The sequence below is a fragment of the Ctenopharyngodon idella genome, chromosome 5 (assembly GCF_019924925.1).
Source record: "Ctenopharyngodon idella isolate HZGC_01 chromosome 5, HZGC01, whole genome shotgun sequence".
NCBI lineage: Eukaryota > Metazoa > Chordata > Actinopteri > Cypriniformes > Xenocyprididae > Ctenopharyngodon > Ctenopharyngodon idella.
The window spans coordinates 32,620,392-32,635,950 of record NC_067224.1 but is presented as its reverse complement, the minus strand read 5'-3'; the positions used below and the strand labels follow the sequence as shown (position 1 = coordinate 32,635,950).

At 36.3% G+C, this 15,559-nt stretch overlaps 1 protein-coding gene across 2 annotated transcripts in view; it reads left to right on the top strand.

Moving 5' to 3' along the window:
• Positions 1-15,559, top strand: part of fibcd1b (fibrinogen C domain containing 1b) — an 88,040-nt gene that overhangs the window by 56,107 nt on the left and 16,374 nt on the right. For both annotated transcript variants that reach the window (XM_051895431.1, XM_051895433.1), the window contains one exon: positions 2,488-2,584. In XM_051895431.1, coding sequence (XP_051751391.1) covers positions 2,488-2,584 — 97 coding nt within the window. The remainder of the gene's footprint in view (positions 1-2,487; positions 2,585-15,559) is intronic.

Below are 15,559 nucleotides of genomic sequence, written 5' to 3'. Positions count from 1 at the left end.
AACACCATAAGGGTGAGTAAATGATGACAGAATTGTCATTTCTTTAATAATTTGCAATCTGTTTTCATTGGAGAATCAGTACAAACTAACCAAAAACATTTTTTGGGAAAACTTCTGCATTACAAATTAAAACCGTTGCTCTTTTTTGTGTATGTGTTGGAGAGAGATTGCTTCATTCCTGAAAGCTGTTAGGTGACAGGGACAGCGAGATTGGGGTCGGCCGATTCTGATTTCACCTTTAATACTCCCTGTCTCACTCTCTCTTGCTCTCTCTGCCTTCTCTAGCACTATTGTTAGACAGTGATGGTCAATGCCCCTTTGACCTTCAGTACTTGCCTGCCTTAAATCTGTGGAAAAAAGGCAAGATAACACCCAAGCATGATTGTATGTGTGTGTGGATGCATGTGTAATTTCAACCTTGACAGCAATGTCTGCCTCAGTTCTGTGCAGGCAGGGTTGATCTCCCAGGAGCCTCCAGGGCAGCTACAGGGCGGTGAGTGATGTGGGAGAGAGCAAAACCTTTAAGATGACTGACAGCTGTCATCCTGTACTGAATCAACCCTGTTTCCCCGCCTGTCTCACTTCTCTACCGAATTAAAAAAAAAAACAATGTCCACCTGCTTATGTATTCACCTGACCAGACATGTATTCACCTGACCAGTATTCACCTCACCTATACTATGATAGGAGGAATAAATTGCGTCAGACGCAGTGTGTTTTCTGTATATTCAGTGATTGATTACCGTGTACATCCAGAATGTGTTTTCTAGAGTTTTACAGATATACAGTAATTAATTAAAACTACAGTAATTAATGCAGAGTATGCTGCAAATTGGTTGGTAACAGGTAGGGGTATAATGATACATCATTATATTGAGATATTGCGACATAAAAATGTGACGATATGTATCGTAATGTAAACGATATGATTCACGATATAAAGCTAGTTTTATCCAAGACTCAGCTTACTGTATTTATGAGGTATAATTATAAATAATAATTATATATTAAATGAATAATTATTACATATAAATAATTATAATAAAAATGTAAATTCTGTCATCATGTACTCACCCTCATGTCGTTTCAAACCTATAACATTTTCTTTCATTTTGAAACACAAATTAAGCTATTTTTATGGAACCTGAGAGATTTCTTTCCCTCTATTTAAAATCTGTTAAATTCATTTACAACTTAAAAGATCAACAAAAAAAAAAAATGTCATAAAGGCATCGTAAAAAAAAAAAAAAAAATCAATCAAGCGATCTAATCCAAATCCAAGTCTTCTGACGAGACACAATGACTTTGTATGATGAACAGTTTTACAATGACGCACATACTGTAGTAAACATGGACGTTCAAATGCTTGTGTGACGTGCGAAAACAGCATAAGATTGAGTAAATGCAGAATTTAAATTTTTGAATGAACTAACCATTTATAGTTTGGGAATAGTCATTTTGACACGCTTTTTTGTGATTAGAACTGTGATTGATTGCAGTGATCATCTGAAGCACACTCCTCAAAGTGAAAGCGCAAACATGGTTTAAATCACCATATCATGTTTGGTTTTAGTAGTATGATTATTCAAAGCATTTTAGATGGTTTATTCCTATATGTATAGTGCATTAATAGCGGGAGAGCCTGTGCGTGCGTGGCTTGTCTGTGTAAGACATTCAACGAATGCCTGCATTGAAAATAAAAGAAAGTTTACAGAATTTCAGTGACATTACTACTTTAAACTACTATAAATAATGTTGAATATGATGTATAATAATGCAATGGGGGAATATTTGTGGGTCCTCTTAATAATAATATTATTATTTTAATAGTAATAGAGTAATAATTATAAAAATCTCTTTATTTTGGCTTAAAATATCACAATAGTATTGTATCGTGAGTTCAGTATTGTGATTTGTATTGAATCGTGACATGAGTGTATCGTTACACCCCTAGTAGGCTTCAAACTTTTCCTTCAGTGTATCAATCAAATTAAAGTAATTATCAGTTTTGAACATATGCCATTTACCTAGAGGGATTACAGATACTTTTACAGATACTCAAACTTTTGCATAGCACTGTGAAAGCGTCTATATGCAAAGGAATTACAAGCTCTTTTAGTCCTACTCTTTTGAGTCACTTTTGACTAGATCAAGATATCATACCTCATTAAATAGTATTATCCTTAAGATCACGATGCTGAGCTGTTCCATCATCTTGTTTGTTCAGGTGTCATATCAGTCTCTGCTGAGAGAGTTTGATTTAATCATTCACACTTAGCACAGATTTACTCTGAGGAAGAGCTTTGAAATCATAGAGTTAGGCTTACTTAATTCAAAAAACATTTTCCTTTGTGTGAAACCACGTTAAGATGAGTCATTTAAAAAAAACTATATCTACCATGCAATCCAATAAAAATGGTTTTGACCACACATTTTATATTTTAATGGGTTATGCATCATTCTGTTACTGCTTTGTGTGTGTGTCAGGTGATCCAGCGCAGGGAGGATGGGTCTGTGAACTTCTTCAGGGAGTGGGACTCCTACAGAGAAGGATTTGGCAAAATCACTGGAGAGTACTGGCTTGGTAAGTTGTGTGTTTGTATATGTGACAGAGAGAAAGCCTGTGAGCATAAACTGTGATTTTTAAAATGATCAGTGTAAAAAGCTGGCAACACCTGCACGCCCTCTCAACCACAGAAATTACACCCTTTTCTAGGTGTTTTCACACCTCCATATACAGTGCAGTTTAATTTACTACCAGGTACTGACTGTCAGTCTGTCCATCTGTCTGTCTATCATTTATATATTTACAACCCGAATTCCGGAAATGTTGGGATGTTTTTTAAATTTGAATAAAATGAAAACTAAAAGACTTTCAAATCACATGAGCCAAAATTTTATTCACAATAGAACATAGATAACATAACAAATGTTTAAATGGAGAACTTTTACACTTTTATCCACTAAATGAGCTCATTTCAAATTTGATGCCTGCTACAGGTCTCAAAAAAGTTGGCACGGGGGCAACAAATGGCTGAAAATGCAAGAAATTTTGAAAAGATTCAGCTGGGAGAACATCTAGCAACTAATTAAATTAATTGATATCAGGTCTGTAACATGATTAGCTATAAAAGGGATGTCTTAGAGAGGCAGAGTCTCTCAGAAGTAAAGATGGGCAGAGCTGTGAAAGAGTGCGTAAAAATATTGTGGAATACTTTAAAAACAATGTTCCTCAACATTAAATTGCAAAGGCTTTGCAAATCTCATCATCTACAGTGCATAACATCATCAAAAGATTCAGAGAAACTGGAGAAATCTCTGTGCGTAAGGGACATTGCCGAAGACTTTTATTGGATGCCCGTGGTCTTCGGGCCCTCAGACAACACTGCATCACTCATCGGCATGATTGTGTCAATGACTTTACTAAATGGGCACAGGAATACTTCCAGAAACCACTGTCGGTAAACACAATCCGCCGTGCCATCTGCAGATGCCAACTAAAACTCTGTCATGCAAAAAGGAAGCCATATGTGAACATGGTCCAGAAGCGCCGTTGTGTCCTGTGGGCCAAGGCTCATTTAAAATGGACTGTTTCAAAGTGGAAACGTGTTCTATGGTCAGACGAGTCCAAATTTGACACTCTTGTTGGAAATCACGGACGCCGTGTCCTCCGGGCTAAAGAGGAGGGAGACCTTCCAGTGTGTTATTAGCGTTCAGTTCAGAAGCCAGCATCTCTGATGGTATGGGGGTGCATAAGTGCATACGGTATCTGCAGCTTGCATGTTTTGGAAGGCACTATGAATGCTGAATGGTCTATAAAAGTTTTAGAGCAACATATGCTCCCCTCCAGACGACGTCTATTTCAGAGAAGGCCTTGTGTATTTCAGCAGGACAATGCAAAACCACATTCTGCAGCTATCACAACAGCATGGCTTCATCGTAGAAGAGTCCGGGTGCTGAATTGGCCTGCCTGCAGTCCAGATCTTTCACCTATAGACAACATTTTGCGCATCATTAAACAAAACATACGTCAAAGATGACCACAAACTCTTCAGCAGCTGCAAACCTATATCAGGCAAGAATGGGACCAAATTCCACCAAAACACCAAAACTCCAGAAACTCATAACTTCGATGCCCAGACGTCTTCAAACTGTTTTGAAAAGAAGAGGAGATGCTACACCATGGTAAACATGCCCCTGTCCCAACTATTTTGATACCTGTAGCAGGCATCAAATTTGAAATGAGCTAATTTTTTGCATAAAATTGTAAAATTTCCCAGTTTAAACATTTGTTATATTACATGTGTTCTATTGTGAATAAAATATTGGCTCATGTGATTTGAAAGTCTTTTAGTTTTCATTTTATTCAAATTTAAAAAAACGTCCCAACATTTCTGGCATTTGGATTGTATCTTTGGGCCTTTTTATACTTGTCTATTTCACTGATTTCACTGCCAACATTCTTGTCTTGACAAACTTTCCTTTTCGGTTTAAAAATTAAATGAATTTAATTGAATTTCAATGCAATTTATTTTTACTTCTTTACATTAGAATTCAAACTGCAATTCCACATCCTGTTTGCTACCTCATTTCAAATTCAAGAATTAATTTCTGAATGGTATACCCTACAGACCAATCAAGCCTGCACTGAGTCACACAGTCAACAGTACACATGACAGGAGCCAAACATGTCAGGGTTATAATGTCCGGTTGATAGTGCTTTGTCCCTTAAATGCATTTATTTGTTGGTTCAACCTAGAAAGTGAAAAGCACTGGATTAGAGTGCTAAACATCTATCTCCACATGATCACAGGATGAACAGCAGCTACTCTTTCTCTATGCTTTTCTTCCACTCCATGTAGCAAGCAGGAATCAAATCAACAAGAAAGCCCAAATTGCCATGTTTACCATTTTTTGGAAGCCAAAATGGCTTTTGACAGCCAAAGCGCTATAATCAAGCTCTTAACCTGCAGAGAGATTTAAACTAGAATCATTATTGTGTGTGTTGGTCTGCGTGAGTGTTTTTGTTCCTCTGTTTGCGTAATGAGATGAGCAGTGGGGACTAGCATTTTGTTTTCTGCTAAGATACACACACACACACAGAGAGAGAGAGAGAGAGAGAGAGAGAGAGAGAGAGAGAGAGAGGATGTACAGGGAATTTAAAGGACATAAAAAGTCAAACACACACACACATACTGTGTGAGGTTAATAAATTGCTGCAACGGATGCAGGCTGACAGATAGATGTGGCATCAGTCAGGCCCATGGGAACGTGGATGAAGATACAGTTGTTTCTAATGTTGCCACCCCTCCTCTACTGGTGTGGCCAAGTGAGACACTTGTGCTCCAGGGCATACTTATACATGGAAATAGATTCTCATTGTCTTTCCCCTGTTAAGTAGATTAACATCAAAGAGATGTACAGTTTGGTTTAGTCAAGTGTGAACTTACAGACTCTGGTTCTCCGCACACACTCTTTGTTTGCTGCATTGCAGGAGGATGGCAGTCATTGCACTTTCTATAGTGTCCTGTTCTGCTAATTCCCTGCAGGCTGAGAGAGGGACAAAAGTAGCAGGCCATATTATAGTGTCTATAGTGTGCGTGTAAAGCTTCTCTGTCTGTTTCTCACACACATGGACATTGTTTACCCTTGAGATTTATATAAAGCTTACATCATGTTCCTTTTAACCAGTCAAATTCCCTCATGGCTCAATTTTTCTTCTTTACCCTTGACCCTCTGCATCATCAAATACTTCCACTGAAGGCTCTTGGGAGTTAAGGTGATGGCAGAGGCTGCCCTTGTTGGGTGAAACAGGGCAAGTTTTATGATATACAGTGGTTGAATTTTGAAAAAATAGAACTTCCCCTCCCATTTCAGTCTAGTGCTGCAATCTGTGTAGAAAAAGTAGAAAACTGCTTGCGCTCAAAAGTACAGGTCTACTAATTTTTTTTATTTTTTTTTTGATTGATTGATTGATTAATTGATTGATTGATCGATTGATTGATGATTGCAGCCACAGCATGCACAAGAATGGCTTGACAAGCACAGTCTTTTCTACGTTGAAGTATTTACTATTGGAAAAATATTTTTTTAAAAGGTGATGTAAGACGTGTGAAAGGGGCGTTTGCAAAAAATGCTGTATTATTGTAATTCTGCTAGGTGCCACTAGTGTCACAGAATCAATATTTTTCACCTTTAAAGACTGTAAAACTGAAAAAAAAAAAGTTTTCTGTCAAATTTTAGGCATAAATTGATGGCTTCAAAGCATGGACTAAAACCCACAAAACCCAATTTTCACATCAAATTAAAATTTATGTAAAGTTTGGTTTGTTTGTTTGTTTGATTATTTATTTATATATTATTTTAATGCTAATTTTATATTAGTTACATTTTGATATAAGAATGAATTTCAAAACGAGTTTGTCTTTGGCACCCAGTCAGGAGGAACCAAACAGAGGTCAAACCACAAATTTGCATGTTTGCTATTTTGGATCTATTTCTGAAACTCTTGCTTGTTGTTTAAAAAAATCTTGACTCAAATGTAAATAGTGTTGAGTGGTGGAAATTTTTGCTTACTTGTGTAAAGGAGAATTTTATGAAGCTTTAGTTGATTGCTGCTGAATGCAGGTGTTATCATCATTAATTAGATTTACTTTAAAAGTTAGAAACTTTTTAGACCTGCGAGTTAAAGATTTTCAAGCGATAAACACAAAGCCGGGCAGCGTCGTACTTGCCAAAGGACAAGGACAAGGATTGTGAAGTCATTCAGTCTCTTTCTTTTTTGTAATTCATCTGATATGGTCAATAGAAATCTGAGGGAGGAAGATGACATGAAAGAAGTCATGGGTCAAATAAAAGAAAAATATTTCTCTGAGCTTCTCTTTATTTTTCTTTTTTATGGACCCAGTGAGTCAGAGAGAGGGAGCATAGAATAGAAGGAAGCGCACATTAAGAAAAAGTTTTAACTGACATCATGCTGCAATGTATACATGCAACTATGAATGGCAGTTTGTACATATATATGTGTAATCAAGAAAAAAAAAAAAATCCTTGGTTAAAAACAACTCAGCACTTGGGTTAAAAATAACCCAACATTTTTTAGAGTGTAGCTTAACGTGTGCGTTCTATGAATCGAGAAGGATTCTCCCCTCTTCATTTTGTCTCTAGCTGTAATCTGTTAATTATTACAGAAAAAAGTGTGAACTCACCAACCACTTTATTAGGTACATCTTAGTCTCAGTCTTGGCTGAACTTTTGATGCATATGGCACACGAAATTGGAACAACTTGGATTATCAAAGGTATTTGAAGTATGTAAAGTTTGTGGCATAGACTCTTTAAAATACATCCAAGAGTTTTACACAATGGTCCATTATTGTAGGGACATCTATGTTACATTTTCACTCCCCTAAACATGACACTGAACAAAATGAACTGTGACTGGTTGCTTTACATGTCAGTCAGACGGCCTCAGGTGGTCCAAATGAAAGCTGCTATGAAGTGCAGACCTTCTACCGTCAGTCTGAAGGTCTGGCTATGTGAGAATTTCTTTCTTCTGCTGAACACAAAAGAAGATATTTTGAAGAATGTCAGTAACCAAACAGTTGATGGGCCCCATTGACTTCCAGAGTATTTTTTTCCATACTATGGAAGTCAGTGGGACCCATCAACTGTTTGGTTACCCAAATTCTTCAAATATCTTCTTTTATGTTCAACAGAAGAAAGAAATTCATACAAAAATCCTTTTGTACCTAATAAAGTGGCCAGTGAGTGTATATATTGTAGATTATTTATATATATATATATATAAAATAAAGTAGCCAGTGAGTGTATATATTGTAGATTATATATATATTGTTAATTAATATATCAATATACATATTGAGGATTTTTATTTATATTTTTTATTTATTTCTGGAGTGGAAAAATGTAACATTCTTATAACATTTACCACAAGCACTATCTAATATGCAAACGAATCATGCAGGTGCAATGTTGTTTCTATTAAAGTTTTTCCTGCCTCAGTAAGCCAGGTGTGTATTTTTCAGTTATTTAATCCGTCAAAACACTATTTAAATTCAGACCGTCAGAGCTTTTGGACCAAAACAATTCAAGTAAAGTTAGAGATTTAGCCTCTTTCGCTGTGATTTAAAACTAGGCTGAGCGCTCTTGAAGCAGGGCAGGAGCCTGAATGTCGGATGGTTTATAAAAACTCGTTGATGGCAAGCTGTGGTAATCTCCACTAAACTGTTGCAGCTCCAGCAGCTTTGTATGTGTGTGTGTGTGTGTGTGTGTGTGTGTGTCAGGCTTGTCTAAAGTTTGGGGACTAGCTAACAATACCACTGGGAAGAGGGAAAGAGGGATACTTAAAGGGATAGTTTACCCAAAACCTCTGTTCAGCAGAAACTCAGTTAAAAACATTTACACTGCTATTCAAAAGTTTGGGGTCAGCAAAAGTATTTTAAATGTTTTTGAAAGACACACTAAGGGGCCGTTCACATCGAACACGTTTTTCCATTCTACTGCACTACTTTTATTTTTCTATGTAAACACACGCTAGACGGACGTGTTTGACCATTGCGCTTGCGTTATGTGTCTTTTGCAGTGTCTCACACGTGACACAGCGTTCTAAAAATGCTCTGCTCAAGTTAAAATCGAGTCAGAAACACTTTCTGTGTGAACCGGCCCTAAGGCTGCATTTATGTTATCAAAATACAGTTAAAAAAAAAAAAAAAAAAAGTAATAGTGTGAAATATTCTTTAAAATAACTTTTATACTTTATTATATTTTTAAATGTAATTTATTCCTGTGATGGCAAAGCTGAATTTTCAGCATCATTACTCCAGTCTTCAGTGTCACATGATCCTTCAGAAATCATTCTAAAATGATGATTTGGTGCTCAAGAAACATTTCTTATTATCAATGTTGAAAGCAGTTGTGCTGCTTAATATTTTTGAGGATATAATACGGCCCTTCAGCCTTGACTTATTCACGATACAGCACTATCCTCAAGTACCTTACTGCTTTTATAAAACGGTTACCACACAATACAAATATTAAAGCCTAAAATATGTATCAATGCAACTTTCATGAAGTAAACTTTTACTAAAAGCCTTCCTTCCACCGGAAAAATAGTCCTTGACCGTGAACAGCAACAGAAGTTATATTATTACGCCATTAGATGGCGGCAAAGACTGTCGTTATGGGTGTGTCAGTCAGTAGCGAAGACTTTTACATTAAAAATTGAATTGTGAATTGTTGTGAACGTGGAAGACGCAGCTGACAAATGCTTTGACTAGCGCTGTCAGTCATGGGAAAACCCCTTAACTGTTAAAAGGACATAGGATAATACATCGGACATTTAACTTATGAACATAGGACTGACCTGAAGGAAAATGCTAAATCTAAATGCAGGTATAAACTCGCTCACTCAATCTCTTTCTCACAATACTCTTCTACATAATACAGTAAGCTTCAATGAACAATATCAATTGAGAACATACAGTTTACGTTGCTAAGAGTGGTTGCTAAGGGTGTTGTGTAGTGATACACAGAACCGTTAGGTGAAGCGGTCATAGCCGTGTTTTATCGTGAATAAACACAGCTATTGACCAATCAGAATCAAGGACAGGAACTAATCGTTTTATAATGTTAAGGATTATTTGATAAATAAAAAAAGTTTATTATTCTTCACTTTTTGATCAATATAATGTGTTCTTGCTGAATAAAAGTATTCATCTCTTTATTTTTCGAGAGCAAGTGGTGCTGACAAATAGACCCTTTTTAGCTTCTACACTGCTTTGTGCACATTTAAGGTGAGCTCTGTCATTGATAATATACAGGGACATTGTCTTATTTACTCCAAATTGGATTTAATCAGAGAGGGAAAAAAAGAAAAAAAATATTGTTAACTGGCTCTATCGTTACTGGGGAGCTCATTCACTCTTCACAAAGAAGATATGACAGAGGAGATGAGAGATCATTATCATGTCTTATTAAGACACATTCACTTCTTTTTTCTATTTCACTCTGTGTTCTCTTTCTGTCTCTCTTAGCACTCTCTCTTTTATTTCTTTCCTTCTTTGTGGTTGTAAATCCTCAAACTCCCTGATCAATTATAGCACTATGAATTATGGCTCCCTAACAAAGAGCATCCATTCTCTGTGTGAGTCATGAGTGCCCCTCCATAATTCTTTCTCACACAGACACACAAACTCGAGCATGACAACTAGTGCACTTCCCATAATGCACCAACTCATGCTAACTATGGGTGTCATTGGAGTTTAATATTGCTAAGAAATATGATACGCATAAAAAGTAAGTGGAGAATGAAGGGAAGAGATGGAGGATGTTGAGATGAAAGATGTCTTAAGTGAGTGAGTGCATTAATATCAGTCCAGTGTCATAGAGGTGAAAGTGAGCTCAAACATAGATGTGTTGTGTGAGTGTGTGTTTGTAAGTACCTCATTGAGATCTCAGAGTTATGAAAAGATTAATCATAATCCAGTCGACCTAAGCTCTATGAACAGATGACATTGCAATTGTATTTACCTGTGTCATTTTCTGTCCATTTGAAAGGCTTTTCCCCCTCAAATCCCCAACCCCTTCTCATTGTGCCTCTCTCTCTCTCTTTCTTTAATAGCCTCCATTAGTGTACTAATCATCTCAGTTAATTATCTTGTTTTGCTCTTGGATCACTCTCGGTGGAAATCTGCACATTTTTGTCATATTTTCAGCACTTTTTGTGGGAGAAAATCAGCACAGTTCTGCAGAAAATATTTAAATATGTTAAATGGAGCTTAGAGTTCTACAATCTATCGATAGCTGAAAGCATTATTAAATTAGTCTGAATTTTATTTAAACAACAGCAATGCTAAAAAAACAAAAAAAACATCTGAAACCAGCCCAAGCTACTTTGCTTGGCCTTGTTCTTTTGGCTGGTTTTAGAGCTGTTTTGGGCACTTGTCAGACTAACTAAAGACCAGCTTTTAAAATCCGATGGCTCAGTGAGGCCTGCATTGACAGCAAGTTAATTTATAACCCTTTATATAATTCATATATAATTCATATATAATATATAATTCATAACCTTAAAATATAGTTTTTGTGCACCAAAAAAACAAAATAACGACTTTATTCAACAATATCTAGTGATGGAAGATTTCAAAACACTGCTTCATGAAGCTTCGAAACTTTACGAACCTTTTGTTTCGAATCAGTGGTTCGGAGCGAGTATCAAACTGCCAAAGTCACGTGATTTCAGTAAACGAGGCTTCATTACGTCATAAGTGTTTTGAAATTTCAATGGTTTATGTGACTTTGGCAGTGCTCCGAATCCGAACCACTGATTCGAAACAAAAGATTCGTAAAGCTTCGAAGCTTCATGTTTTGTAATTGCCCTTCACTAGATATTGTTGAATAAAGTCGTTATTGTGTTTTTTGTTTATTTTTGTTTTTTGGTGCACAGAAACTATTCTTGTCACTTCATAACATTAAGGTTGAACCACTGTAGTCACATGAGCTGTTTTAAATATGTTTGTAGTACCTTTCAGGGTGTTTGAAAGTCTAAATTAACTTGCTGTCAATGCAGGCCTCACATGAGGTTGAGTAATTAATGACAGAATTTTCATTTTTGGGTTAACTAACCCTTTAAACTGCAGTTTCACAACATTTGATTTAGCAAATATGACCTTATCAGCATAACCTTTCATCTTTTTGTTTACTCATTCTGTTCATAAGGGGTCGAGAGCATGTACTGACAGTTTTATTTTATTTTTTATTTGATCTGGAACTCAAAGCTGTAGACTACAGTATAATATAATGTATTATCTGTTCTCTAAGTTTTTTTTGACTTACTTTTCAATTTTATATCATGGTCACATCTTTAAACCATGTTTTCAAGAAAAATAAACATGTCATGTAAGAGTACATTGTATTTCGTTCAGGGGATTTTCATTGCTAGTCAGAAAAAAAGAGAATTATTTCCTCGGTTGTTTGGTACATTGGGAATGTTTGGAAAGACAGATTACGTCTCAAATCAGATTTGCTGTCTCTAGCTCTGCCTAGATACACTTAGTTTTTTGCGTACAGCTCTGCTGGTGAGTCCTTTCTCTTGCTCTGCTCACTGCTTTTGAACATCTACACACGTGTGACACGTACTATGTGTCAGGAAGTGAGTTAGAGGCTATATAGCTGCTTTTCCCCCTCAGGTGTCACTTTCTCTGAGCTGATCTTCAAACTTAGGTTTTCCTTCTGTAACTGGATTCTAGAACACAGTGAAAATAGGTGATGAAACATTATCCACACTGATCCACAGCTCACTGGTGTACCTCAGGGCATCCATTTCAATGTCTTCATCTTTGCTCCTAAGGATACAGCAAAAGCTACACTATTGATTTAGGCCAACAACAACACTATAACTACAAACCCGATTCCAAAAAAGTTGGGACACTGTACAAATTGTGAATAAAAAAGTAATGCAATAATTTACAAATCTCATAAACTTATATTTTATTCACAATAGAATATAGATAACATATCAAATGTTGAAAGTGAGACATTTTGAAATGTCATGGCAAATATTGGCTCATTTTGGATTTCATGAGAGCTACACATTCCAAAAAAGTTGGGACAGGTAGCAATAAGAGGCCGGAAAAGTTAAATGTACATATAAGGACCAGCTGGAGGACCAATTTGCAACTTATTAGGTCAATTGGCAACCTGATTGGGTATAAAAAGAGCCTCTCAGAGTGGCAGTGTCTCTCAGAAGTCAAGATGGGCAGAGGATCACCAATTCCCCCAGTGCTGTGGCGAAAAATAGTGGAGCAATATCAGAAAGGAGTTTCTCAGAGAAAAATTACAAAGAGTTTGAAGTTATCATCATCTACAGTACATAATATCATCCAAAGATTCAGAGAATCTGGAACAATCTCTGTGCGTAAGGGTCAAGGCCGGAAAACCATACTGGATGCCCGTGATCTTCGGGCCCTTAGACGGCACTGCATCATATACAGGAATGCTACTGTAATGGAAATCACAACATGGGCTCAGGAATACTTCCAGAAAACATTGTCGGTGAACACAATCCACCGTGCCATTTACCGTTGCCGGCTAAAACTCTATAGGTCAAAAAAGAAGCCATATCTAAACATGATCCAGAAGCGCAGGTGTTTTCTCTGGGCCAAGGCTCATTTAAAATGGACTGTGGCAAAGTGGAAAACTGTTCTGTGGTCAGACGAATCAAATTTTGAAGTTCTTTTTGGAAAACTGGGACGCCATGTCATCCGGACTAAAGAGGACAAGGACAACCCAAGTTGTTATCAGCGCTCAGTTCAGAAGCCTGCATCTCTGATGGTATGGGGTTGCATGAGTGCGTGTGGCATGGGCAGCTTACACATCTGGAAAGGCACCATCAATGCTGAAAGGTATATCAAAGTTTTAGAACAACATATCCCATCCAGACGTCGTCTCTTTTAGGGAAGACCTTGCATTTTCCAACATGACAATGCCAGACCACATACTGCATCAATTACATCATCATTGCTGCGTAGAAGTAGGATCCGGGTACTGAAATGGCCAGCCTGCAGTCCAGATCTTTCACCCATAGAAAACATTTGGTGCATCGTAAAGAGGAAGATGCGACAAAGAAGACCTAAGACAGTTGAGCATCTAGAAGCCTGTATTAGACAAGAATGGGACAACATTCCTATTCCTAAACTTGAGCAACTTGTCTCCTCAGTCCCCAGACGTTTGCAGACTGTTATAAAAAGAAGAGGGGATGCCACACAGTGGTAAACATGGCCTTGTCCCAACTTTTTTGAGATGTGTTGATGCCATGAAATTTAAAATCAACTTATTTTTCCCTTATTTTTCCCTTCTCAGTTTAAACATTTGATATGTCATCTATGTTGTATTCTGAATAAAATATTGAAATTTGAAACTTCCACATCATTGCATTCCTTTTTTATTCACAATTTGTACAGTGTCCCAACTTTTTGGGAATCAGGTTTGTATATTACAAAAAAAAAAAAAAAAAATCATGTTATGTTTAGGTTTGATTGTTAACAATACAAAATCATTCATTTTCAATGACCATATTTACTTGCACATCATTTTCCAATCAAGATCCATATTCTAGTTATGGCTTTAATCTGAAAATGTTACATCCTCCACAGCTATTGAAATGTTAATGTATAGTTATTCATTCATTCATTCATTCATTCAATGAGATTGTCTTTTTAATAAGCATCAAAACTACTTATTGCAAAAAACTTAAGAATGATTCATTATTAATTGTCTTAGCATGTATCATGTGTAATATAATCACCATGTTTTGAATACTCCACAGACATTCTAATTTTTGTCCTACTATTCTCTTAAAGTACTGGAGATGCTCATGTCATTTGTTATGCTGAATTTGATTACATTTGGACAGTAATTTAATCAACTCATTAATTCTCAATCATGTTCATAACAATAACACACAATGGCATTATTAATTGCACAATGTAGGTTATGAGACAGACAGAGACCTGCTCACTTTGCTCTTATGATCAGCTGAATTCTCAGGTCACAGTGAATGAATGCAGTGAGCTTCATCCATTTCTGCATGTGCTGTGGGGACATAGCGGGCACTAGTTGCACATTATTTTCACATTTGCATAGTTTCCAACATTTTTGTGTGAAAATGACAGCATTTCACTAGATTTGTAATAAGAAGCGTTTGTAGACCTTTCTCAGAAACATTAGTTTACCGTCCAAATAAAAGCTCAAGGGTTTATCTCTTCCAAGTGTAGAAATTAGGACAAAACTATTGTATTTTCCCTACTGTAGCATTAAATAATATGCTTATTTAAAGAAATTAAATAATTAAAGGATTAAAAGGGATTTAAGAAGAGATAAGAATGGTAAAAGAAGTTCTAGGTCTAATTATAGCCTATATAGTTGTGAAGTAATCCATTTAGGATTACTTCATAGCTTTGCAAATAATATTTTATTTAAAAATATGCACAGATTCACTCTTGTTTGTATGTCTACGTCAAAAATGTAAAAAAAAAAAAAAAAAAAACCATTTCTTGTCACATTCAGTTATGAATGACATCATCATTTAAATGATAGCACATTTTCAATTCAGAATGGCGAAATTACATTAAAAAAAAGTTGAGAAGTTTGCATCACTGTATGTTACTGTGGGTTGTTAAACATATCATCGTTATATCTTACCACGCACTCAATAATTCACTGTAAAAACTAAAAGCGTCTTCAGTGAACATTAAGCCCCGCCTTCTTCAATCTGATTGGCCATCATTTTGACATTGAAGAGCGCTGTTAGACCGCTGAGGCGGACCAGACTAGAAATTTAAAAGGGTGGTTGATTGTGATTTCACTTTTTTTAACTTTAGTTAGTGTGTAATGTTGCTGTTAGAGCATAAACAACATCTGCAAAGTTAGGACGCTCAAAGTTCAAAGCAAAGGGAGATATTTTCTTTTAAAGAATTCTCTGTTTAAGGACTACAACAAACAGCTGGTAGGGACTACAACAAGCTTCTTCCTGGGTTAGT